Raw genomic sequence first — 27,689 nt, forward strand, 5'->3', positions numbered from 1 at the left:
ATGTTTTCTTATGCCTCTGCCTGCATGGAAAGTTGTCTTTCTCTCTGTGCACTTTGTATTTTGTGAAAACATTTTACATTAAGAGCATTTTTAACAGTTTTTAAGAGCTTTTATTTAAGTCCCCCCCAACACACACTGATCATACTTTCAAAGCATTGCTATTTATAAATAAAAGTAGTATAGTGATTAAGAAACTTTTGTAGCTCTCTTTTCCTATGAACAACCTTGGAAACAGGACTATATGATTTTAAATTGAGGCCTACCCATCTTTTTACTTCTAAACAATTCTGTAGTTAACCTCTTATACAGAGTGATCTATTTCTCCTTTTATTATTTTCCATAGTAAATACATAAATTACTTTGTAATAATAAAATAATATCTTTTGACTGCTAAGTCAAGCATTTTAGAATATACTGAAAATAGAATCTACCGCCAATAATGTCTTTTGTCATGGACTATACCTGAGGTCAAGAAGGATGGCAGGAGAGAGGAGAGTGCCAGTCCTCCTGTATAATTTTTGTTCCTTTTCATTTCCTTTCTCTCGCAGTGCTAGACATCAGCATGCTCTCCTCCCAGGATGTGGTCCGCATGCTGTTGTCGCTGCAGCCCTTTCTCCAAGATGCCATCCAAAAGAAGCGCACGGGCAGGACCTGGGAGAACATCCAGCATGTGCAGGGACCGCTAACCTGGCAGCAGTTCCACAAAATGGCAGGACGGGGAACCTATGGTAGAATCTCTTCCCTGTTTCAGTTCTTCCATAATTCTTCCAGTTTTAGTTACTGTCCAGTCCTAGCTTCACTGACAAAATGGAATCCTCTTCATGGCTTTTAAGTTTTATAATTTTATAAATTAATTTTCAATCTTTATCTTAATCTTTAATCTTTATAATCTTTTCTTCCCTAAAGTCAGTTTGGAGTTAAGTTTTCTCTAAGCATCCTTGGTAGAATCCAGGTCAATGAGGAAAATAATTTTTGGAGTATTCATTAGATTCTCCTCATCTTCCTGATCCTCATTGTATTTTCATCTGGATGAACTTCTGAACTAGTTCTGTCAACTTCTTCCTAGTCAGGATTTTAATGCTTAATTTAAAGGAAATGGTATAGTGCTGCTTGGAAAACTACCTTGTTCTAATCTGCCCCTATTGGACCCAAGTGCATTCTGACTCACTGATAGAAGGTTCTTCGTCAGGGGCCATGTAATTCGAGGATTTGAAGAGTACTTTGGAGAGTGATCCTGTTAACCTACAAGAAATTTCTGATGCCAGAATTAAGACTAATGCAGCAAGAACTTCTGAGTTGTCCAGGTTATAGGAAATGGACTTTCAAGCACCGTCCTAACTGCCTTTTTGTTACAGGTTCAGAAGAGTCTCCTGAGCCATTGCCCATTCCCACTCTGCTGGTAGGCTGTGACAAAGACTTCCTCACCATCTCACCATTCTCTTTGCCATTTTGGGAGAGGCTATTGTTGGACCCATATGGGGGCCACCGTGATGTTGCCTATATTGTGGTGTGTCCAGAAAATGAGGCCTTGCTCGAAGGAGCCAAAACTTTCTTCAGGGACTTGAGCGCTGTATATGAGGTGAGAATGAGAATCGTTTTTGGGACATGAGTCCTCTGATTGTTTCCAGCTATGACTAAATTTTAAAGAACAAGTATCTTTAAGGTAGATCTCAAAGAAAATTTGCAAGTGGTTGGAGGATAAAGGAGAGAATTAAATTGGCAAGTTTTCCTGGGAGTAAATTGCTTTCCCCTCTTGGCTTTACATTTTGTTAGATTTAGAAGACTGCTCTGCCAGCCTTCCCACACGTCTTACAATTCTGTCAGCTGTTCTTTCCTCATGTATATGCTTGAGTTGAAAAGTGTTGCTTACCAGCGGGTGTTCTGGCTGTTCAGAAGATGACCTTTACAGAAAGAAAGCGCATCCCTTCTTGGGAGGGGGGGGTCCTGAAAACAGTATAAAAATGTTTAGCTTGAAGATTTTTGAATCAAAAGACAAGTTTAATGAATCATGTCCCTGTTGTGTATTTAGCACTGCATCCTCTTAATACTAGAACTTTGATACAGATTAATAATGTAATAACCATAATAACATAAAAGCTGGTAAATCATTTTATATATTTAGTACATAAATTACTGTTACTTTTGAAAAATTGGAATCATGAGTATCTTTAAGGTTAAGTGCCACATTTTTTCTGCCAAAGTGTATGTACACTAAATTCTTTGTATCTTAACTTCTAATATCTTTATTTTTGGCAAGATTAAATAAAATTAGCATTTATGAAGAACTGTTACAGGCATATTATAAACATCACAAGAGTGTTTGTTAAAGAAGTTGCCAAGTTGAATTTCTAAAATGTTTCATAACAGAACATTCACTATCTAGAAGTGGATGGGCACACGTGAAATAGTAAACTTACGTGTTGCTACAAAGAAGTGAGGAGATGCTAACATACAAGGTAATGGCATCAGTTAAGCCCCTAAAGGAACTGATAGGTACAGTAATTTCTATACAGTGTCAGGCTTATGGATGTGTAATACTATTAAATCATAAGGACCATAGCAGAGAATACTTGTCTAAGCAATTTTTTTTAAAGCCCAGTTCTCTTTTCTTGGATGAAACTTTTAACATGACTTACGAAACATAAAAGCATTGCTGGATCTTTTTAGAGACTAATGACTTTACTAGGATTGCTCAGTTGGCGGGAGTACATACCTTGTTAAGAAGAGTGTGCGTTAGAGAACTTTGTAGGGGCTTGGTAAGCCTTCAGTTATCACCTCTAATAAGGGATAATGTGGGCTCTCCTGTTGGTGAGTAGATAGTTAAGCAGCTTATTTTTTGCAGGTGTATTATATTAATTCTTTGCTGTAAGTACCCATTTAGTGTCCTGGAGATTAATAACAGAATCTCATTGTGCTTAAAACAACTATTTACTTTTAAAAAGTGATCAGCATATCCACTGCTTCAGTGGCCTCTGCTGTTGGTGATCTCTAAATGTCTGTAACAGATGGCCCATAAAATCTTAATGTTATCTTATGGGAAAACATGAGTAGGGATTACTTAAGAGGTTTTAGTGGACATATGTCTCAGTCAGCCAAAGTAGGCAGGAATCTGGTTAATTCTTTATTTGACCATTAGCAATCAGGTAGTGCTCAGCAAAGTTCCCTTGTGTGGGAGGAATTGGCTGGGGTGAAGAAACATTTATTTTTCTTTAAAGGGTCTAGGCCAGGTTTTGGAGAGACAGATAGCAGTCTCAGCGTACATTATAATTACCAGAAAGGACCAGCGTCTAATGTTGGTTTGGTTGTTCGTGTTAATGCTAAAAGAAAAGCAAAATACTTCGATGCGTATGATAAAGAATTCTCCCCACTAACGACAGGAGTGGTTCCTGTTGTAAATAATGATCTTGCTTGTGGTATCAGATGTGTAGACTTGGGCAGCACAAGCCCATCTGCAAAGTGCTAAGAGATGGGATCATGCGCGTGGGAAAGACCGTGGCACAGAAGCTGACTGACGAGCTTGTGAGCGAGTGGTTCAACCAGCCGTGGAGCAGTGAGGAGAATGACAATCATTCCAGACTCAAACTTTATGCGCAAGTTTGCCGCCATCACCTAGGTAAATGGAAATTTATTTGGCCAAGTAGAATCTGAGAAGTAAAATAGCAAGTTGTCCCTCTTTGGGAAGCAGCATTATGCTACTTTTGTCTCAGGTAATGTTAGTGTTCCATTACTATATTTATTTAGGTCTAATTTCTGCGTTCTAGGTCATTAAATGCTAATTTTTATGTGCACACACATTCCTTAAAAGCAATTTAAAGTTGCCTAAAGAAGTCATATCTAATTTACTCCACATTTTGAAAACTTAGCAGCAGGACTTGGTACTAACTGCTTAAATTTAACCGACATCCCCAAGAGGATCTTGGAAGCTTTTAAAGTTCAGTACACAGAGGAGCATGGTGTACCGTGGTGGCTAGAGAATACGTGGCCTCTCAGTTGTTAGTGAAGGCCCAGAGGGTCAGTCCAAAAGGAAAGTGTTACAGGGATTAATTTTCTCTCTCTCTCTCTCACTTTTTTTTTTTTTCCAAATAAGCCTCTTCACCAGAATTTATAATAAGTAACTTCATGTTCATTTTCATGTTTGCAAAATATATAAGCATATATTCAAGTGTGGAGATAGCATTTTGGGTGTCATAATCAGAGTATTGTGGCCTGAAAGCAACATTTTTTTATAAAGGGACCATTCTGAATTTCTGATCCAGTCCAGCACTGCAGAACATCGCTGACGTCACCTCTGTGCATGTCCTCTTTCAGCACCTTATCTAGCCACTCTGCAGCTCGACAGCAGCCTGTTGATACCACCTAAGTACCAGTCCCCACCAGCAGCAGCACAGGGACAAGCTACACCTGGGAATGCAGGGCCACTAGCTTCAAATTCAGGATCAGCAGCGCCCTCGGCTGGCAGTGCATTCAATCCCACCTCTAACAGCACTTCTGGGAACCCTGCAGCAAGTAGCTCCGCATCTGGTTCCTCTGTGCCACCCGTCTCGTCCTCTGCCCCTGCTGCTGTTGTTAACCAGACCAGCACTACCTCTTCTTCAGGGTTCAGTGCTAGTGTTGGAGGGCAGAACCCCAGCACTGGGGCCAGTTCCGCAGACAGAACGCAAGGGAACATGGGCTGTGGTGGAGACACTGAGCCTGGGCAGAGCTCCTCTCAGTCCTCGCAGGATGGACAAGAAAGGTACGTTGTTCACGGATTGACACGAGTGGCTTTGGCTTGGACCCCTTACTTATACTCTTCTGCACCCAGCTGTCCGCCTCAACCTCATGAATCTCTCAGTCTAGTAAAGCGCTCTGTTTCTCTTCTTCCCAAAAGGAAGTGACAACTGTCAGTTTCTTGTTTCAGTGTTAAGAAATCTGAGACTTCTTATAAACTTATTAGTACTGTACTTACTAGCTTCGTAGTAAGTTTTAGTGATGATTCTACTATTATTGTGTGAACAGAATAGATGGATGATAGCAATAGTAAGCTATTAACACTAACATTAATAGTATTATAAAATATCTTTTTAGAATATAGCCCCAGGAGAAAGAGGGAGTGGAAAACGAGATCTCCCATTTAAAGGAGTGTATTGTCATTTCCCACCTGTCTTCCTACTAACTGGCTTGGTTTGCCTTCATTTTAGTAATACACTTATTGATGTTACATTTAATCTGTAATCATTGTCCCGGGGATTGGTGTGCTCTGGAACTGGTGTATTTTGTTGGTGACTTATATTTATTTTGTGCATCTCATAAGTGGCTCTCTCTGCAGTGTCACAGAACGAGAGAGAATAGGAATTCCCACTGAGCCTGACTCCGCAGACAGCCAGGCCTACCCTCCAGCTGTTGTCATTTACATGGTGGACCCCTTCACTTACACGGCAGATGAAGACTCTACTTCCGGAAACTTTTGGCTGTTGAGTTTGATGCGCTGCTACACAGAGATGCTGGATAATTTACCTGAGCATATGAGAAATTCTTTCATTCTCCAGGTGACTATTTGCAACTTTATTTTTTACTTTCATTGTTGTTTTTGTGAAATACAAGTTCATGATTTTTTTTTAACTGGAAGTACATGAAAGCTATAAAGGGAAAGATATTCATAATCCTACCTTTAGATTAAGTCACCATTGCATAACATCTTGGTGTATTTCTCACCTTTTTTGTGTATGTTTGTTTATAGAATTGGAATCATACTTCTAGTATAATTTTTAGTCTTTAATACTTAACATTATTCATGAATACTTTTCCATGTTTAAAATTCTTACAAGCAGCATTTGTAATGAGTGCGTGTTCTCCATATGTAATTATTATTGTACACTTAGATATTTGTTTCTGAATTTCGCTATTGTAAATAAAGCTGTAATAAACATCTTTATAATCTTTTTCACACTTCAGGTAATTTCTTAAAGCGTATTCTTAGATATAGTACTGACAATAATGCCGGATTCCTTTCCAGAAAAGTTACACTTATTTACATTCCCTTCACTGAGCAGTCAGTGATCGTGCCTCTTCCACTACCGCCTGGCCAGCTTTATAGTATAATAATTTTACAAGATTTTGGTAATAGTGATAAATGATACCTTGGGTGTTTGGGTCTGTTTTACTGTCACTTTCACTAGAGCCATCTTACAGAATTAAAATATTGAAATTAGAGTTACCAGAATAGGTTATTGATTGTTTTTCATAAATTTGTGTGTCACATCCTCAGACAGTAATTCCTCAGTTACCGCGCGCACTGTGTGTTCGTGTGATTAAAAAGAGAATTACATTAAAAAGCAAGTTTTAAAAATTTTGGAGCATGGAAATGGTAAATTGACAATTTATCCCTAAAAAAGGAAGAGGGTAATTTCTAAGTGACTGTAACATGACCAACAAGATGACCCCTCTTCTTCAGTTGTTGGTGTATCTTTGTAATAGAGGATTTTATGTCATCTAAGGAGTTAAGATTGAGTTACATTATGTACATAACATATATGTATATAGTATATATATACACATCTGTATATAATACTTTATTTGATTTTAAGCAGTCACTACATCCCATGTGCAGCCCGAACTCACTACCCCGAGATCAGGGTTTTGCATGCTCCACCGACAGAGCTAGCCAGGCGCCCTTATATATTTTAAAACTTAAACTCCCTGCCCTCTTTACAAAGAATTCATGCCATTTCATTTTCCAAGCACATTCTAGTGTTGTTTGTATTTGTGTGTGTAGATTGTGCCTTGCCAGTACATGCTGCAGACAATGAAGGACGAACAAGTTTTCTACATTCAATACTTGAAGTCCATGGCGTTTTCAGTGTACTGCCAGTGCCGGCGACCTCTGCCCACACAGATCCACATTAAGTCCCTCACAGGATTCGGGCCTGCCGCCAGCATCGAGATGACCCTTAAGAACCCAGAGGTAGGTAGTAGCACAGCAGAAATTTCTAAAAGAGTGCTTTTATACTAGGGATACAAGCCAGGAGAGTTGGCTGCTGGGTGCGTCTTCTGCCTTTGTTAAGAGTGGGAGGTTTTTCTGATTCTTAATTTAAAATAGAGGAGGTACTTCTCTAAACTTGTAAAAATTTTTGAGAAAGGAGACAAGCAAACTCTTGGTGTTTCTTGATGTAGGATCTAAGGCGGTGATATACTCATCACTCTTACTGATGTCTGACTTTCCTATGTTTATTTTGTTCTCTGCTTTTTGAAGCTGATCTGTTATTAAATCACTGGCTTTTCCCTTCCCTAGCTCTTGTCTCTCCTGATACAGCAGTTGCACATGCATTCACTCTGCAGGGGCTCCTAATTTTCCAAAGCACGTGTTTACAGGGGCTTGCTTTCTCTTCCCCTATCTCGGTGCTTCTGATACATAAATGAGTGCTTTTTTTCTCCATCTTCTTAAACCTACTTCCCACAGATAAGTACCTCTAGGGGAATTTTAAAACACCAAACAAAAGATGTATACTTTTTTTATTTTATGAATCACTTTATACTGAAGATAGATGAATAGGGTAGTGTTTAGAATTTTCGAAGCCTTCAAAAATCAGTTCCCGCAACTTCTATTGCATGAAAGGTCACCCATTAATAAAAGCCAGCAAACACCTCTTCATATTAAAGGAACTTAAAGCAAGTTTTTCCGGAAAACTCAGTAAAATGCTTATCTCTTGTATAAATAAAAACTTAGAAGTGGGGGGCGCCTGGGTGGCTCAGTGGGTTAAAGCCTCTGCCTTCAGCTCAGGTCATGATCCCAGGGTGCTGGGATTGAGCCCCGCATCGGGCTCTCTGCTCAGCAGGGAGCCTGCTTCCCTCCCTCTCTCTGCCTGCCTCTCTGCCTCCTTGTGATCTCTGACTGTCAAATAAATAAAATCTTTAAAAAAAAAACAAAAAACCAAAAAACTTAGTAGGGAAAAAATGAGGCATGTAGTTAATACCACATTTGTTGTCACTTGATCCAGAAGAAACTTCTTAGCCCACAACCCTCATTCATTCTGCGGTTATGTACAGTTTCTGTTTTTGGCAGTTTAGGTTGGTTTATTCTTTTGAGTTTCAATTTTTCACTTTTGTGAGCAGTTCATCTATTTTCTCTGTTGGCTTTTTCTAGAATTTAAAAAAATTTATTTCTACTGGTTTTTTCTTTTGTCTCCAGAAATTGAGTTACTGCCTTTCTTTATAAACTTAGAACCTTTTGGTTCTTTACCTCATGTAGTTATTCTGTAGTTCAGATGCAGTCATTCCTTATGCTTTGGTAAGAAGTTGCCATATTTTCAAATGATAACTGATAGTGTTCTGCATTTTCATAGAGAGGAGTGAAGGCTGAGTACCTGTATTAAGATGTCCTGAGGCATTACCTGCAAGTTTTTATTAAAGTTTATAACATACTGGCAGAACACTGTCAGTAGCTCACGAGGTAAATGGATGACTCTAGATGAAAATAGATGGCAAAAATAAGCTTTTTTTTCCCTTTCGCTTTGTAACAGGAAGAGAAAGAAATCATTTGACATTATTAAAAACAAAATCAAAGGATACATGTATTTCCTGAGGTTTATAAATTTTTATGGGTATTATGATAATAGCTAATTGCTAAATGCTTCCACTCCCTCAGTCTGCAGCTAAGCAGGGCACTTTCATTCAGTAAATGCAGCCAAGTGTCTGCTGTGTGCCAGGCCCTATGTTAGGTGCTGAGGACTCGGGTCGTGAGCATGGCAGCTGGGTCTCTGCATCTGGGAATTCCGAATCCCTACTGCAGCACAGCCTTATGCAAGCACACTTTACATAAGAAGGAATGGGTTTCAGTGTTTACCATGCAAGTATTAGAAGAAATCCTATTGTTGGTGTCACTTCTTTTGTTTTTCATAGAATATCCAGTATCTGAAAAACATTTGGGGAATAATATTTTACTTTGTGATTTATCACAGGCTGGCTGTTGCATCTAAGACATTTGGCATTTAACCTTCTCCTTTTTGCTAGACTTTTCAGGCACTCTCACCTGACTGTTCTGTTCTGTTTGAAAGCTTTATTGAGACATAATTCGCATGTTATAACATTCACCCTTTTAAAAATTGCATAGTCTGGTGGTTTTTAGTTTGTTCACAGAATTGTACAACTATCACTGCTGTCTGATTTTAGAACATTTTGCCAACCTGGAAAGAAATGCCGTACCTATTAGCAGCCACTCATTTCCCCTCCCCCAGCCCTTGATGGCCACCAGTCTCCTTTCTGTCTCTATGGAGTTGCGAGTTTTGGGCACTTCATATAAAATGGATCATACAATATGTAATCTTTTATGTCTGGCATCTCATTTAGCATGTTTTCAAGGTCCATTCATGTCATAGCATGTATAGTATTTTATTTCTTTTTGGGGTTAAATGATATTCCATTGTATGGATATATACCACATTTTGTTTACTCATTCTGTAGTGGATGGCCAGTTGAGTCTTTCCACTTTTTAGCTATTGTGAATAATACTGTTTTGAACATCTGTGCACAAGTGTTTCTGTTGAAAATGTTTTCTGTTCTCTTGTAAATACCTAGGAGTAGACTTTACAGGTGTAGGGAGAATGAATGGATCGATGATAAGGTTAGCTTTGAAACTTTGAGCACATTGTTTAATATTTCTAGGCCTGTGTTTTGTGTCCCTAAAATGAAGGAATTGCATTAGACTCTTTCTCAGGTCTTTATTTTCGCTTTAAAATTCTGTAATTCCATTATTACTGTTTTTAATGCCATAAATATGTGTATGCCATATGTATGCATGGATGGATGAACATGGATTCATTCAGGGGTCAGCAGCTGTTACTGTTGTGTTACTGTGGGCTCAGGTTAGCCTGCTACAGCCTGTGTTGGTATGACGTGGATAAGAATGATTGTTCCATTTTTAAAAAGAGAAGAATACTCAGAAGAAGAGAGACCCATAAAGCCTAAAATATTTGCTGTTTGGAAGTGTGCTGACCCCAATATTATTAAATATTGAAATGTGTATAATAGTTGTAAAAAATGGTACAGAGTTGGTTTAAAATATTTGTCTTACTGATAACAGCTAATGCTTTGATTTCTTAACTCATACACACGCACACACACACACTCACTCACTCTGAAGTATAATCTACATACTGAAAAGTACCCAATCATAAGTATACCATTTGATGAATTTCTACTAAACACATCACCAAAACAAGCACAAGAAACAAAAGCTGAAAAGCACTGAGAAATGTCTTTCACATCCCTTCTAGTCATTCTGTTGATAATCAGTGTTCTGACTTAACAACAACATATATTGCCTGTTTTTTGACTTTCATTTAAATTGAGTCATATAATTGGTATTTTCTGTGTCTGGCTTCTTTTTCCCAGTGTCTAGATTCATTTATCCTGTTACATGTAGTGGTAGTTTTACCTGTCTTCGCTCTTTAATATTCTGACTATATAGCTATAACACAGTTTATCTTCCATTTTACTGGTGATGGGCATTTAGGTATTTTTAATTTGGAGCTGTTAGGATTAAAACTGTTGTGGACTGTCTTACACCTGTCATTTGGTAAACATAGATGTCCACTGGATTGGGTCAAGGGTATGTGTGAGTTTGGCTTTAGCAGAGATTGTCACTTTTCCAAAGAGATTACATCACCAAGCAGTGTCTGAAAGTTCTAGTTGCCCCACATTCTCACTGATACTCAGTGTTTCCTTTTTTAATTTGACATTCTGGTGGGTATGTAGTAGTCTCTCATTGTGGTTTTAATTTCTGCTTTCCTGATGACTAATGAAGTGGGGCCGGTTTACTTTCCAAAATAGTAATTTCCTTTTAATAAGGAAACATTGGCTTGATTGAGGTTCCCTAGCTGATGTCCTTTAAACAGTTCCTATTTAGGTATGTAATACTTCTTGGTGGGGAATCTGTTGTCATTACTCCCCATTGGTTTAAAGTGCTCTTAGGTGTTTTGTTGTAAACATTGAGTTGGGTGGCTTTGTCTTGATACCGACTTTTATTTTGATTTCAGCGGCCCAGCCCAATCCAGCTTTATTCCCCTCCTTTTATATTGGCCCCAATCAAAGACAAGCAGACGGAGCTGGGAGAGACATTTGGGGAGGCGAGCCAGAAATACAACGTGCTCTTTGTGGGCTACTGTCTGTCTCATGACCAGCGCTGGCTTTTGGCTTCCTGCACTGACCTCCATGGGGAATTATTAGAAACTTGTATTGTAAATATTGCTTTACCAAACAGGTGAGGAGTCTCAGTGTTTATGCTGTGTGTAAATTGATGTTCTGCCTTTCCTCAGATATGAGTCATTCTGATTTTCCTGTCTAAATGCAGTGGGTGCTTTGTGGGTGGGTTCTTTGAAAGTTTTATGGGTTTTGCCTTGCTAAGTGATCACTTTGACTTGACTCATTTGGAGACCCCTCCTCACTTCTTTCTTTTTTAGATCACGGAGGAGTAAAGTATCTGCACGTAAAATTGGACTACAGAAGTTATGGGAGTGGTGCATAGGTATTGTCCAAATGACATCTCTACCCTGGAGAGTTGTAATTGGCCGACTTGGGCGGCTTGGCCATGGGGAGCTTAAAGGTGAGAGATTCCTGAAGCAGTCAGTACAGGAAACAAAGGAAGAGTGTTAAGCTAATGTCCCTAACTGAGCTGAGGGAGAAAATTATAAAGTTGATAGTAAGAATAAAGGAGATTTGTATTTTCTGATTCTTTTAAATGTAGTTTTAAGTGCAGTTTTTAAACTTTTCATTAACAATGAAACCATTTATCAAAGAAGATCTTAACTACTGAACCCCAATATAAAAGATATGAAAAAGAATGTTTTATTGATATTAAAGTGATAGTAGATTGGGACTTCTGACGTTTATTTATGTACTGAGTCAGTGAGATCAAATCAGTTTTAACACGAAACTTTAAATGAGAGATTGTGGATGGTAGTAGAAGTCATGTGTAAGAATAGACTTCTGTTTCTTCTATTTCTTTTTGGTGATTGATGGTGATACAGTTTGTATTTATTTTGTGTTGGTGGCACAAGAGCAAAGTAATCCTGATTTACAAGGACAGATAGTTGCAGTTGGAGTGGTCTTTATTCACATTGCCTCTGTCCCAGACTTCAGTCTGGACACCTAAGAGAATAGACTTTTTAGGTTGAATCCCCACATATACCTACCAGCTGCTAATAGTTCCCATCATAAGTATAACAGTCAGTTACAAAGCAGTAAAAATAACTAACAGCACAACTGACCACTGGCAGCGGTGTTGCCTGGCTTTGAGCCAAGCTCATTTGCTGTCTTACTGTAGCTACTTTAGGTGAGCAGTGTGAATAGTTCTAGATTATTTTTTAAAGCCTTATATGATACATTTATAAAAAGTTCAGTGTATACATATAGATGGGAGAAATTTTTTTGTTCCCCTTAAGGTCTACACAAAAGCAAATCATATGTCACAAATTAGCCTGGTGGCTTTGTGCATTCAACTATATTAGAGCAGAGTCAGCAACCTTCTATGTAAAGGGCCAGCTAACAAATATTTTCAACTCTGCTGGCCAGCTTGTCACTGTTGCAGCCTCTCAACTTTGCCATTGTAAAGTCAGAGCAGCCACAAACAACACCTAAGTGAATGGGTTTTGCTTTGTTCCAATAAAACTTTGTTTACAAAAACAAATGCTGAGCAGGATTTGGCCCGTAGGCTATAGTTTGTGGAACCCTTATATTAGAGTGCACATACTGTTTCTTTGCATGAAATTTATATCAGATATTTATGAAATCTCTGAAATAAGACCCTGATAAAGATACAACCTGCATTGTAGCAAGTGCTCAAGGAGGTTAAGTATTAGGGTTGAAAAGCAGTTTATACATATATTACATGAAAATAAGTATAATTGTTTTCTTAGGAATCTATTGTGTGTAAAAATTTTTTTACTAGTTATACTATAGGCCAAAAGAAAATATTACCCATGTCTTTTGTAAGTATAATATTCTTTAAAAATGAATCTTCTGTCGGGAGCCTGGAGGTCTGATACATTCAGGGATTCATCATTTCAATTGTCAGGACATTTCCTGTCCCATCTCTTGGTGTGCCTTATAGTCGCTCTTATCTCTTAAAGGGTTTGAGCTGCTCTTAACCCTTGGGAAAAGTTAGACTATAATGAAAAGAAGAAGAGAGGATAAAAATGTAGCCTCCTAGTCTAGTCACTTGGTGTTTTGGATAATTATTAAGGCCATTGCCTTCCTTCGTGTGATTTTGTTTTGTTTTGTTTTGTTTTTTTAAGCAGGGGCACACTCTTCTTATTTCTTATGGGAAAGGAATATAAGTGTGACCGATCCCATCAAAAAGTTGAGAGACAATGTACTTTGAGGGGATAAAGACATAGAGAAGAGCCTAGTGTACAGGAAATCAGTTTACCAATCTACATTTCATTCCTTTAGGGACCTGAGTTCTACACCACGTTGCATTTCTGTGGGATAATATTGTATGTGAGCCTACAGAGTTCAGAGTCAACTGTGTGAATTTTTGTTTTTTATCACCAGAGTACTTGTGGTAAAATACATATACTGCCTTTTCTTTCTCACTTGGTTTTAAAAACTCATGCCTGTTTGATTTTTCTGTGGCTTTTAAAAATACATTCTTCATGTCTTTTTTTTTTGCGCTTTCATTCTTTTTTTTTTCCATTTTATTTATTTTTTCAGCGTAACAGTATTCATTCTTTTTGCACAACACCCAGTGCTCCATGCAAAACGTGCCCTCCCCATTACCCACCACCTGTTCCCCCAACCTCCCACCCCTGACCCTTCAAAACCCTCAGGTTGCCCCAACCTCCCTTTCACTTTTATTTCAGCCACTTCAGCATAAGGTTCTTTAGGAATATGAAATAAAAAACAGTTGTTCCTTTCACCTCTTTAAAGGGAGCACAGTATGTTTGATAAAACTACGTAAAAGTGGAAACCCGTGGTGGAGTGGCCTTTCCTCAGTGGGACAGTGGGGCGGGACACGGACAGCATGTGCTGCTGCAGGAGCATGGCACGCTCCATGTGTGGTGGAGGTCAAAGAGAAGACTAAGTGCTTTTCCATTCCCAGAGTAATGTAACCCTCTGCAGTTCTCTGAGGACACATAGTGCCTTTGTGTGAGGCAATAAGCAAATATTAGAGAATTCGTGCCAGCGTTTTAATCTGAACGATTAGTGTGATGTCACTTGGAGCACTTCACTCACACCCATTGTTATCAGCTCTCTTGGGCCTTCTAAGAAGGGTTCCCCTTATTTCTGCACTGCTTGCCTTTCATGGAAGCAGCCAGCCTACAACAGTAAACAGAACTGAGGTTTGCCTCCAACTAGGCGTTCTTCTAAGGAAAAGTGCTGATGAGGGGCAGAGGGAAGTAGAGAATTGGCGGGTGGGGGTAAGGAGAAGTGCAAGAACCAAAACTGGAGAAGGAAGGGGAGAAGAAAGGATAGAACAAGTTGGCCTCATCATGAAAAAGCATCTGAAGCACCTAAATGTATGTGGGTCTGTGCCGGACTCTTGCAGCTCATTTTAGACATGATTTCAGTCTACAGAATAGTAGGCCTTTGTTCCTTTGTTAATGAAGTGTAAGAGGGGTCAAGTAACGTTTTCTTTGTAGTAAGGAGGGGAACCTGTACAGCCTTATTCCCTTTAGGGCCAATGCTGGAATTTCAATTACCAGGCAAATCTGGTAAAACACTTAAACCTCCTGTCTGTGAATTTCTAAAGACTGCGTATGACCGTAATATTTGATTTCAGATTGGAGTATCCTCCTTGGAGAATGTTCACTACAGACAATCAGCAAACGGCTCAAGGACGTGTGCCGGATGTGTGGGATCTCTGCCGCAGACTCTCCTTCAATCCTTAGTGCCTGCCTGGTTGCCATGGAGCCCCAGGGGTCCTTCGTAGTGATGCCAGGTGAATCTCTTCTTGTCAGTTTCAGTAATTAGGTATCACATCAGTTCAGCTCACTCAAACTTAAGTCTACAGACAAGTGTGGAATAGAGCTTCATTATCTTTGTGAGAGAAGATTGTATTTAGGGTTCAAAAATGGAAGTTTGGTCTCTTCCAAAGGCAGGGGTTTGTGATTTTGTTGTCTTTGTTGACCATCATTAGGAAGAGAGTCTAAGACTGAGAGCTCTTAGAGTCATGGCCAGTTACTGTGGCTTGACCCTGATTGTTGCTGGTGTATGAGGCTCACCCTCCAGAAGGGAACACTACTGTCGTGATACATATTTGAATATCCTTTTGAAGACAGATACTTGACAATCTCTGAGCAGCCTCACGAGGATATTTGAGTCTTTCTGATGTGATTGAGGATGAATGGTGAGCCGAGTAGAAAGGTGAAGTGATTAATGCTATATCTGGCCCAGAGTAAGTGCTCAGTAAACGGGAGTACCAGTGTGTGCATAGCCAAAAGATTGTGGCCATAGAATTTTAAAAAATTAGCAACTAAGCTATTTGATAATTTTATAACTAAGCAATTTTCTGTCTAATTTACCTTTTTCAGTCTGCTCTTATTCTCTGGATATGCCTCTGATCAAATGGGACATCCTGTCCACTTACTCCCTATAAAAACCAGTAGTGTTGTGTGAGAATGAGCTTATTTGTCATCAGTCCAGTGAGAAGCAGATGTCCTCTGTTGGCCTCATTAGACCCTAGGTTCATTGTTGCCTGCACCACTTGGGCATATTTCATAACTTGTTTGTTCTCTGTCCTCCGTATGATACGTGGATAATAATCATGCCTCAAGGTAGCTGTGATGACTGAATGACATGATGTCAGTGAATACAGAGCTTAGCACAGAATCTGGCATGTAGTAAGCACTCAATAAATCCTAGTTATCATAATTATTAGTTGAATGGTACCATTTCTGCAGAATTGTATCATTTAGGAGAACAGTCCTTTATAAATTGTGAGCAACCACAGGAAGAAAGTGGGAGATTTATTTTTAGAAATGCTTCTTACATAAGTAATTAAAACTTATTTAGTGGGCACAGTCCAGTTTTATCTTAACCTTTCCCATATGACATGAGGCTTGGGTTATTATAACTGTATGCTCTGAGTCTGTTTTTCTTTTAAAGATATTTACACACTTAGGCAGAACTGTAAATGTGTATCCATCTTAGCAGTTGTGGCAGACTTCTTTCTCTCTAGCCCAGGTCCTCCTAAAACTTCATTTCTGGAGTTGCTTACTGATGCACAGAAGGAACTGATGGTTTTTCTTTCTTTCCTTTTTTAAAAAATTTTTTTTATTTTAAAGATGCTGTCACGATGGGCTCTGTTTTTGGCCGAAGTACCGCTCTGAACATGCAGTCATCTCAGCTGAACACCCCTCAAGATGCTTCGTGTACACACATCTTGGTGTTCCCAACATCATCAACCATCCAGGTGGCTCCAGCCAACTATCCCAATGAAGATGGGTTTAGCCCCAATAATGGTGAGTGTGGAAGGCCATGGAAGCATAGAGCTCAGATTCTCCAGTAAGATGCAAAGCTGAAGCATGGAGTCAGTGGGCTGCTGCATGTGTTCCAAAGAAAAAAAAACTGTAAAAAAATACGGAGAAGGGATTGAAGGTTGGAGAATCTGTTTGGTTTCGAAGATTCATGTACAACTATTACCAGGACCAAAAAAGTATTTTCCTCTCTTGTGTAATTAGTTTTTCCCCAAAGGCAAAAAATACCAGGTTGGTCATGCCTGGCACCTGGGGGCCACTCTTACAGTAAACACTGATCTGATTTGAGAAGTCTGCAAATTCCCAGACAGTGTGAAATAGCTCCTGTCTTTAGCTAATCATTGGGAATTTAATTTGCTCCAAAACAACTCCTTATTTGATTATTCTTAATAGATTTCTTTGGTTTGAGTATCTATTAAGGCACTTGTTAAGTAGTGATTACTTATAAACTAGAATGCCCAGTATTATGGAGCCATTTGCATTGTTTTTTGAAGATTTTTTTAATAGCTACCCACATTTACTCCTGTTTAGGGTGGGTGGTAAAAGGATACCAAACTTTATACATAGTGTGATCATAATGGAATAACAATATGAGAAAAAAAATCATAGCAAAAACGTTCACAGTACTTGCATTCTAAGTGATAGTTTTCCCTTTTTATACTTTTCTTTCCAAATTTTCTGCTATGTGTGTACCTTACTTTTATAATGTAGGAGAGGATTTCTTAATGAAAACATCATGCTTTGATCTGCTTTTGGAATAGGCCTCCAGTTTCAGGGCAAGTTCACACCTATTATTATGTATTAATTCAGCCTCCAGTGTTTTAGATGCTAATTGGATGTGTAGATAGAGTCTGCTGTTTTCTTAGATGGTGTCAGTTTTAACTTTGTTTAATAATTAAATTGCTTCTTTAGCTGTTTTGCCATAACTTATTATGTGTCTTTGGAAGCTACACAGAGTGTGGGGTTTTGTTTTATGTTCTTTATTTCTCCAGTCTGTTAATACTTCACATTAGAAGATCATTGAAGAGAATACAAAATGCAAAAATAATTCTCAGCGCCTTGCATCCAGTAGACAACACATTAATAAGTCTTACCAAGTTGTTAAGAGTGTGTGCTTGTAACAGTCCTGGGCCAACAAAACTGAATATTGTTTAAATTGTGGATGTGGATTATTTTTTAAATTTCTGTGCTTTTCCTCCCCCCTTTCTAGACGACATGTTTGTTGACCTTCCATTCCCAGATGATATGGACAATGATATTGGCATATTAATGACTGGGAACCTCCATTCCTCTCCCAACTCCTCCCCAGTTCCTTCCCCAGGCTCTCCTTCTGGAATTGGTGTGGGCTCTCACTTCCAGCACAGTCGGGTAAGGATGATTTGAAGCAGGTTCTTTAAAATAACCTTAGCCTTCAGGGAAAATAATCTTCCAGAAGGGTGGTTGTCTCTTTACTTCACGCACCTTTCTTCTTGATGGTCTTGGTCCTGGCACCACAAGATGGTCCTTGGACCATCTTCTTGATGGTCTTCTTGGTCCTGGCACAAGAGAAATCAGTGTGGAAAAGTGACTCTGTAGTTGTTCTGTTTTGATTGAAGGCAGGAATTAGAAAGAAATGGATCATTATTCCTGAAGATGTTCCTGATGAATATGTTTTATCAGAATAGTCCAATTACAGCAGGGAGGCTTTATTTTTCTTATTTATTTACTTATTTATTTATTTTGCAATGACTGTTTTCTCAGCAGAAATTAGGTTTGGTTGCTTGCTGCTTCTCAGTTATTTATTTATTTATTTTTGCCAAGATAGTGACTTTTCAGGGCTAGTTTGACAGCCCTGCTTATTTAACATGTAAAGTGACTGTCTTAATTGAAGAACACATTGTTGATGGTTGATTTTTCTGATTATTCTGAAACGAGTTTTACTCTTCTTGTTTCATGTCGTGGTGCCTTGGTTTGTATATAGTTCCAGTCTTTCCTTTAGCCAGTTTTCAAAATGGCAAGGGCCCATGAAAGGTTGATTTTGGAGATGTGTCCAGGCTCATGCCCCAGTCATAAGGAAAAACATCAAAGCCGACAACTAGTTTTCATCTTTAAATATCCCAGAGATGTTGGAAGTGGATTAACAGGATTGAAGAATAAAAGGTTCTGCTGTAGCTTGTGTTAACTTTGTTTAAAAGCTAGATGATTCATGCCTTATCACTCTTTTGTACGTTTTATTTAAAATATTGTGAGATTGATGGTTTAAGACATAGAAAAATGGCTCTGTCTACTATGTTAAACTCGGCAAGCATAAACAACTCTTCTTACACTCATTTAAAGACAGAGTTGTAGTAAGAGGACTTGGGTTTCTGTCCTTGGGACTTTCATTGACAGCCTGGAATTCATTGAGGGACAGTCAAAAGAAAGATTTAGAATGTTAGTCATAGAGCACATAAAACCAGGAAAGAGTGACTCAGTAGGCTTACCCTCATGTAACTGCCTGTCCCTCAGTCCTCCTTTCTAGAAGGAAGAGTTTTTAAAATGTCTTTATTTCCTCCATAATCATATGCCAGTTAATGACAGTTTATGGGTTCTTTGGAGATTGTTGTAATAGGAACCAAGATTTCAGATTGTATGTCAGATAGTTTTAATTTAGGATTGATGTGAATTCTAGAGGCAAATAGCATAGCAACTAAGAACACATGCCCTGGAGTTACAGTTGCACCGCTTCTAGCATGGTGACCTTGACCAAGCTTTCTTGGCCTTTCTTAGCCTCATTTACCTTATCTGTGAAATGGAAATTATAACAAGCACCTTGCAATGCCCTTGGTTGCACTTTAGCTTATCCAGGAACAAAGAATTAGTCTTTGAAGTGCCATGTGAGTTTGTAAGAAATAGAGCTTTGCTGTACTTTCTGCCTTTGTCAGACCCTCAGGCCCTGAAGTCCGAGAGTGCATGTTCTGAAGCTGGTCAGGTAGCCCTTTTCTGTCCTGAGCACCTGCAGCCCAGTGACCCCTGAGAAGCTTTCAGTAGTTCCACTTTCTGAAGCATTAAACATTTTTTGATAGCCAGTTAAGGCATTACAGCAGCAGAAAGAATTTGTTCAGGGTTGCAGTAAGTTTTTGTTTTTTGATCAACTCAGAATTAATACAATTTCATGTGATAGTTGAGGATTATGTTTTTTCTCCAAACAGAAGGCCTTTGAAAACAAACGATGACTTCTTACTGCTTGCATAAAAAGTAATTTTCAGCTCTTAGAGCCAGCTAAAAGAACCAAAGATGAGGAAAAAAATATCAGTTGCCAAATGCACAGTAAGGCTCTCACAGAGGTTTTATATTAAGGAGTTTGCTGAAAATTAAAACCAGGCCACTTCTTGAGCAGCTCTTACACCACTGGGGAGGTCAGGGACACTGTTGTCACACAAGGAGTGGTGCAGTGTTAGGTTTTCCTAACATCCGGGTTGTTGACAGTAGACAGTCAGGTGCGCTCATGTATTTTGGTTGATTGCTGGTGAAAGAGCACCTGGGTGTGGGAGTGCCTTCAGCTACCGGAGGCCTTTCTTTCCACCTTTAGTTTGATGCCTGATGCCACGGAACCCGTCTTACTTTAACAGAAAAGAAACCAGAGCAAATAAATCTGTATTTGCTTGACTCTTGTGGATGTAGTTAATTTTGCTGGGACCTTCTGCCTGGGCCATATTTCTCCTCTGATGTCTGCGCATGCAGCAAAGACCATGTGCCTCCCCTGCTGACGTTTCTCAGTCACCTGGCGTTTTGTGTGAAAAGCTGCCAGAAGAGGGTCCACGGTGTGCAGAGTGACTTGGTAAAAAGTTGATTTGCAGAGCTCTCTTTGAAGTGATAAGTGCTGATCATGCTCTTGGGACTTTGTTTTGCAGAGTCAGGGTGAGCGTCTTCTCTCTAGAGAGGCACCTGAGGAGCTGAAGCAGCAGCCTCTGGCCCTTGGATATTTTGTATCAACTGCCAAAGCGGAGAATCTCCCCCAGTGGTTTTGGTCATCGTGTCCCCAGGCTCAGAACCAGTGCCCCCTCTTCCTAAAGGTTGGTTTGGTGTCATATTTGAAGTTTTGGGGAGGAGGGTCTTATGCTTAAATTCGGGTTTGGTTAGAAACTTGAATCTTAGCACGGTCTTACTGTGCTAACAGTACTCCCTGTTTCTTTCACATCTTCTTATACTCTGAGGGGATTTTAATTACAGCTTGTGGGGGGTGGGGTGGGGAGTAAATCAAGAGAGGAACCCAAAACCATAACACAGAGGAAGCAGTCACGTTAACCCAACGTGGAGACTTGGTGGGGCCCACAGGGCATGAGTCGGGTGGACACGTGGTTGTGTGTCAGTCCACGCTGCATTGCCGTCGGTGAAGGTGAGCTTGGGCGGAGGTGATCATTGGCTGATCTCTTTCTCTTCTGCCATAGGCTTCAGCTTCTTCATTAGAATAGGTCAGAAGGCAGTTAAATTTACATTGACACATGCTCATTCTTGTAGATCTTGGAATTTAAGGGTTAAAACCAAAGATCTCCCACTTCAGTTTGGATGAAAGAACCTGGAATGAAATCCATGGCTCACCCACAGATTGGCAAGAAGCCAGAAATTTGACAGCATGTTCTGTTGGCAGGGCTGTCGGGGAGATGGCTCTGGTGCCAGTAGGAAAGCCAGGTGACACAACCCCACATGCTTCCTTGTCGATGCAGCAATTCCACCTCTGGAGGTCTGTTCAGAAGAAACTGGCAACACCAAAAAAATGAAAAATGTAAAAGATTGGAAGGACCAAAATCGTCCACCAGTAAGGGACTAGTTGGATAAACTAGGACATCCGTTCAGTGGGGTGTTAGTTATCCACAACGAAGCAAGGACTGTTGTCGTATAATCAGTCTGCTGAGTGTAGATTACCTTGTAGTAATTGTGATAAGGTGTGTGCACGCACACACCTGCTTGTGTTTTCAAGAAGAAACCAGGAGAGGTTAAACAAAACACAATTGAAGCAATTTCCTTTAATGGCTATGACATGCTATGATGAAACCCAGGAAGTTACATAAAAAATCCATGTCATCTTTATTTCCGATTAGACTTGTCGGGATGAACCTAGATTTATTTTTTCCTCTTAAGAAAGGCATACACATTTTTTAGCTCGGTCTACTGAAAAAGCTTAAGAGCAGTAACAGCTTCGTATCCATAAACAACTCTCTTGCTATAGTTGTCATTCTGAAATACCATTTATCATTTGAAAGAACCAGAGTTCCTTTGAAGAAAGGATTGATTGTAGGTCTGAAGTAAGAAATATTCAGGATGAACCTATGATACGTTGTCACACTGAAAAGCAAGAAAGTTACGTAAGATAATTAGAGTTACTTCAAAGGACCCAGGAGCCTACTGGAGGGCTCCCATTGCCCAATGATGGGACAATTTGAACATAAAGAAGAGCAGTGGTAGCAGGAAACTGAAACAAATATATGGGTTCATAATTGTATTGAAAACCAGAACATCATCTCAGTCACCTTCTGAAGCTACTAGAGCAATAGTTCCTTGATCTGGAAACTAAAAAATAGAAAAGCATTTATATTAACTCTCCTTCACATACTGTATTTCTCAATTATTTAAGAAAGTAAAATTATGCTAAAGCCATTAGGTGAAAAATTGATGGGGAACTTTATAATGAGTGGAGCATGCGGATAACTTCTTATCCAGTGATCAGTTGCACTCCAAGTGGGACAGCAGACATTAACTGCCTTCTGATAGGATGTGGTGAGAAGGACACAGCATCTGTTATGAAGTGTTTGTGCACCCTGTTTCCCTCCCTCCCCCAGAAAGAAACTGAACCTAATTTGAGTCTCTAGATCTGTCAGCTTATGGGAAGTCAGGATAGAAGAACATGTTGAACGACCACCACAAGGAGACAATCAGTCATATCCAGACCCTGTGGCCTTTTAGAGACTAAAACCCAAAGAAGCATGGTATCTCATCATTTGCAGTGCATTTGTATTTGCTGAAAAGCTATTTATGGAGTTACTTGGGATCACATTGGGTTACTGTGAGTTTAAAATTCAGGCTTCTAGAAGCAGTGACTTCTGAGGACTCCAGGGGGCATCTGCTGCCAGCAGACTTGGATCTGCCTTGTTTCCTGCTCCGTGGTTGATGAGGCCAGGAAGGTAACTGTCTTTGTTCTTTTGCCAGGCTTCGCTGCATCACCACATTTCTGTAGCACAGACGGACGAACTTCTCCCTGCCAGGAATTCTCAGCGGGTTCCACATCCTCTTGACTCCAAAACCACATCTGATGTTTTAAGGTAGATACAGACGTAGGCAACATAACTACAAGATTACTGAAATAATCTTCCTTCAGTTCTGTTTTTCCAAGGTGTTTTAAATGTGGAAAGTGTACTGCCTTTTGTGTAGGGGAGCACTGTCTGATTAGCCAGTGAAAGCTGTAATCCTCCTGTGTGAGCACTGGACAGTATACTTTGTTAAATTACATAGGTATGTACGAGTACAGTTGCCCTTGGGTCCTATTTAAAGGAGGCATTTTATGGTGATGAAAATAGATCAGAATTAGGGGGTGGGTGGTTAGAAGACAGAGCCTGGAACCTAAAGCACTTGGCTTTGAAAACATCTTTTTTACTCCTCCTGACATAGATTTTATAAATAAAATTAACTGGAACATAAATTCCATATTTGGGACATCTCTCCCAGAAGTGTACACTAATTCTCTTACACTTTCACAGGTCATAAACATTCTTCATGTACCTCATGGAAATATGCAAGCTTTTTCTAGTGTTTGGTAACTCTTAAATGATTTGGAAATTAAGCAAGAACCTGACCAACATGATTTTGGCTTTCAGGGTCTCTAGTACAGCACTGTCAAAGAGAAATATAAAGGGAGCCACATATCTAATTAAATTTTTTTAGTAGCAATATTGAAATAGAAAAATAAGTTGGTGAAGTTAATTTTAATAATTATATCAATTGTATCAAAATTATATCAGAATAATATCAAGTGTATGAAAAACAGTATCATTTCAGTGATTAATATAAAGATATCCATGAGCTATTTCACCTGCTTTTTTTTTCTTTTTTTTAAATATGAATTCCTTGAAACCAGAAGCCTGTTTTATACAGACAGCACATGTGACTCCGCCTGTGGCCGTCGTGCAGGGCTAGGTGCAGCGGGTGCGTGAAAGGAAGAACTGCAGGGCGGAGGGCAAGAATGACCCAGTCCCTCCCCCACTGACATCTGGAATGCTCACATGTACAGCCAGCCTTCCCTCTGCTGCGCCTGTGCCTCTGACCTGTGTCTTCTCTCCGGCAGGTTTGTTTTGGAGCAGTACAACGCTCTGTCCTGGCTCACGTGCAATCCGGCCACCCAGGACCGCACCTCCTGCCTTCCCGTCCACTTTGTGGTGCTCACTCAGTTGTACAACGCCATCATGAATATACTTTAATTGGAAAAGCACTTGTTCTCTCTGGCTCAGTTCCTCCTCCCTGCGACCTCATTCCGAGGAGTCTGCTCCACTCTGCAAATGCCCCATGTCCTCTTCTTGAGACCACTCTCTACAGTCCTGCACTGTGATTACTCCTCTGCAGTGCTCATTACCAGAGGGATTCACTGACACTTCTCTCGTGGACCTGGAGACTTCCATAAGCAGTGACTTTTAGCCAGGGTTATGGTGTGTGCAGCCCCAAACCACTGGTCCACAGGAAGTTTTTTTGTTGTTGGTTTTTAAGAGGGAAACAGAAGAGACAGTATCCTTTTGCACAAGAGTCTGTGTTTCCAGTCTCTGTTTAAAAACAAGGGTAGTTTAGCCCTTTTGGATGAAATCCTCTAGTTATTGGTGTATGGCCTGTGGGTTACCCGAACTCCATAATCTGGGACTTTTTAAAAATAAGAACCAGCTCAAGTACATGACTTCATAATGGGGTTTCTGTCTCCCTAGTGCTCCCATCTAGATCGGCATGAATGCTTTGGTTGACTTCATACCAGTGTGTAGATACAAAAGGTCTGGAGGCATCTTCATTTTGTTTATTTATTTTAAGTTGTTTTGTCATGTTTTTTGTGACTTTTTGATTTTTTTTTTTTTTTTTAATTCATGAGGACCAGGTACAGTAGCTGAAACCCAACTCAGATCCACCATAGGATTCTTTGACTACATACCTCTGTCCTAGAAGCCGGAAAAGAGTGAAAACAAATTGGGGAGATGCCTAAAAAGTAATATATTCAAAACCACCCAGCAGTAGGCTTTATTAAGAACAAACTGGGTAAACATTCTGCCATGTTTCTTATTAAAAGTGGCCAGCGTTTCATGAAGGATAACATTTTTATACAGAAGGCAGTCAAGCTCAACCCAGAGCCATGGAGGCAAGTACCTTCATTAGTTTTATATAGTCACAACGGAAATCTATTTTCTAGTGAATTCTTACTGAAAGCCAGGTCTCTCCTCTCATTAGCTCATAAAAGGACTCATGTACATATCATAATTGAAAGTGTTTGCTCATAAAATCAGTTATAAATATGGTGACTTTTTTCTGGACCATAGGAATATTATTTCAAAGAAATATTACAACTTAACCATTAAATTAGTACTTGAAGTTGAGCCTTTGTGGTGGGACTTTTTTAAAAAAAAAATAATAATGCCTTTTTAAAGCATTAATGGCTAATTGAAGTATTTTATGACTCCTCATTCCAGGCCCAAGAGGGTTGTCTTTAAGACCCCATTTCTGACCCTGACATCACAGCATATTTCTGTCTGAGGGCAGTGGGCGTGGGCTTGCCTCCCGCAAGCCGCTCTGGTCAGGCTGTTGAGCTCTAGTCATCTGTGGAGAGAATCATGCAGATTTTAAAGTTCTTCCAAGAGACTTCCATATCCTGGTTATTAACAAAAAACAAAACAAAACAAAAAAAAAAAACAAAAAAAAGGAAAAATGTAATAACTGATATGATTTTGTAAAAGTATTTTTCTTGAAATAATCTAACGTTTAAAACATTATATTAAAAAAAGTTGTGTGGTGGGAATATGTAAGCAGAGAAGTAACTTGTAAATGGATAATTTTATTCTCTGTGCCACCAATTGGGGGGGGTGACTTTCGCAATGTATAGGTTAAAAAAAAATCTGATATATCAAACCATTTGTATCTAATATGTACAGTGTAAAATTGACTTTAAAAATATTGCAGTGCTATTTTTTCTTAATCAGAAAGGAAAAATTCTCAAGGCCTTTTGAAGAGCATAAGATGATGAAGATTGTAAACTTGTATAAAGTTATCTTGGTGAGAAGACAAATTGTAAAGTAGATATTTGTAATCTTTTACCACTTTGGGGTTGCTTTTTTTCCCAGAATTCATCAGAACTTTGAATTTTTTTTTAATATGGGCTGTTTTTAATGCAGGGGCTTTTCTTCCCTAGATACCCAATTCTAAGCAAAAAAAAGAAAAAAAAACACAAAAAACAAAAACCCCTACAAAAATTTTAAAAAAAAGGCAGCAAAGGGTAGTTTTCATCTGGTGTCTTTTATTTAAGTTTTTTAAGTTAAGAAAAGCTGGTGACATATTTATACGTTTTTGTGCAAAAATAAATGAATGGCAATAGATTTTAAAAAATCTTATTATGTACTTCTGTGTGAAAAAGTCTGTATAATATTTCCCTTAAATATGCATTATTTTACTTGTGAGTTTTTTACTGAATTAATCTGAAATGTACAAGCCCTGGATTTGCTACAGAGTGAGAAGTTATTTTATTTTTTTTTTATTTTTAATTTTGGAAATTCTGCAGAAATCAGAACTCTTACCATGGTTTGAACTAAAAAGGGGAAGCGGGGAAGGGAGAGGGTGGGATTGTGCAGCATGCTTGTATGTATATTTCAGAACCTTTTTTAAATGTAAAAGCTGTACATTTCTGGGAAGTTCTGAATTTCTTTTGTTTCCTTTTTTCCTTCAAGCATTTTGCAGTGAGCTTCTTTTATATATAGCAAACAATTTGAAAGAAAACAAAAATATGTGAAGTTCATTTAAAACTACAGTATAGCGCTGGTACAGTACACTAAAGACTTTGATAAAAAGAAACAATACTAAAAGGCCTCCATTTTAAATGTCATTCATATATACCTTGTGAATGAGAGCTATATACTTTTACACACTTTTTTAGAGGAATAAATTATTGAATTACTGAAACTTTGAGTGGCTTTTTTCCCCTCCCATTCTGTCTTTGTAACAAAATGATCCACACCTGTTCAGAAGGTGTATGTGTAATGGATTGAACATTCCTTGGCTAGGAGCCAGGCTCTATCTTCCCAGAGTAAGATGGACGTAGGACTTTACTGCCGTGACCCCCCCAACTAACAGTTGTTCTCAGATGGTGTTCTCATACTCCAGGGTATTAGTGCATTCCTACATTCGTGTTGAGAGCCTACATACACGATGTTGAAGTAGGAGCCCTGGTGGTTAGTTCTGTAACTGTTCCGAGTAGATCAGATCTGTGACCCACAGATGGTGGTCAGTCCTAGAACAAATTATAAGTCTGTTTTCCACTTCCTTTCTCTTCACGGTCTGGGCCAGTTTCTCTTTGATGTTCCTTAGAAATAACAGATCTCTCTTTGCTCTCTGCCCTGTTCACAGGCTGGTGACGGTAGAATGCCATCTAATACAGCAGGTGCATGCAGGGCGCTGGTTGACTTCACAGCTGCCACTGCGTCCTCCTCCTCGGGTCCATCCACTAGGGAGAACCACAGGCTCTCAGGGGCAGAATCTTGCTCAAATGGGAAACCCCAGGACTTGGCAGAGCTTACAGTCAAAGTTTGACTAAATGTTGAAAGACCTTGCTTTTAACCTTCCTCCATCCATTTAGAAATATGCATTGTTCTGAATTTAACATTGTTGGAGCCTAGAGGGAAAGCTCTTGAGACTGCTCGGCCTCGGTTAGTTTATCTGCCAACGAAGGACGGGCGTGAGTCTGAGAAATGCTTTGCAAATGGCAATGCTGTGACAATGTTATTGTAGTTGTACCATTGAAGAAGGTGGACAGCGAGGCCACATTTCGGTTAGAAGACCGCTCCCGTCTCTGCCTCACCTGTCACCACGGCACTGTTTGTGATGCTGCTGGCCAAAAGCTTTATAAAAGAACCACACATGCCCCGGATCCATTGTAATCAGGTCAGTCCAGTGATTCCTGTATCCCCTTAATAAGCAGAATTAGATGATAATTTTTACAAGTGTTCATTAGCTTAGATACTTAACTCATACATCAGGTGGGACTTGATC

At 39.4% G+C, this 27,689-nt stretch overlaps 1 protein-coding gene across 3 annotated transcripts in view; it reads left to right on the forward strand.

Moving 5' to 3' along the window:
- Window positions 1-26,603, forward strand: part of MED13L (mediator complex subunit 13L) — a 292,534-nt gene extending 265,931 nt beyond the window's left edge. For all 3 annotated transcript variants that reach the window (XM_046025906.1, XM_046025907.1, XM_046025908.1), the window contains 14 exons: window positions 549-728; window positions 1,356-1,579; window positions 3,421-3,613; window positions 4,309-4,735; window positions 5,309-5,528; window positions 6,755-6,943; window positions 11,013-11,236; window positions 11,436-11,578; window positions 14,756-14,914; window positions 16,260-16,436; window positions 17,662-17,819; window positions 20,324-20,485; window positions 22,617-22,729; window positions 23,749-26,603. In XM_046025906.1, the coding sequence (XP_045881862.1) occupies window positions 549-728; window positions 1,356-1,579; window positions 3,421-3,613; window positions 4,309-4,735; window positions 5,309-5,528; window positions 6,755-6,943; window positions 11,013-11,236; window positions 11,436-11,578; window positions 14,756-14,914; window positions 16,260-16,436; window positions 17,662-17,819; window positions 20,324-20,485; window positions 22,617-22,729; window positions 23,749-23,881 (2,702 nt within the window). In that variant the 3' untranslated portion in view covers window positions 23,882-26,603. The remainder of the gene's footprint in view (window positions 1-548; window positions 729-1,355; window positions 1,580-3,420; window positions 3,614-4,308; window positions 4,736-5,308; window positions 5,529-6,754; window positions 6,944-11,012; window positions 11,237-11,435; window positions 11,579-14,755; window positions 14,915-16,259; window positions 16,437-17,661; window positions 17,820-20,323; window positions 20,486-22,616; window positions 22,730-23,748) is intronic.
- The last annotated feature ends 1,086 nt before the right edge of the window (window positions 26,604-27,689 follow it).

This window comes from Meles meles, chromosome 12 (genome assembly GCF_922984935.1).
Source record: "Meles meles chromosome 12, mMelMel3.1 paternal haplotype, whole genome shotgun sequence".
In the NCBI taxonomy this organism is placed as follows: domain Eukaryota; kingdom Metazoa; phylum Chordata; class Mammalia; order Carnivora; family Mustelidae; genus Meles; species Meles meles.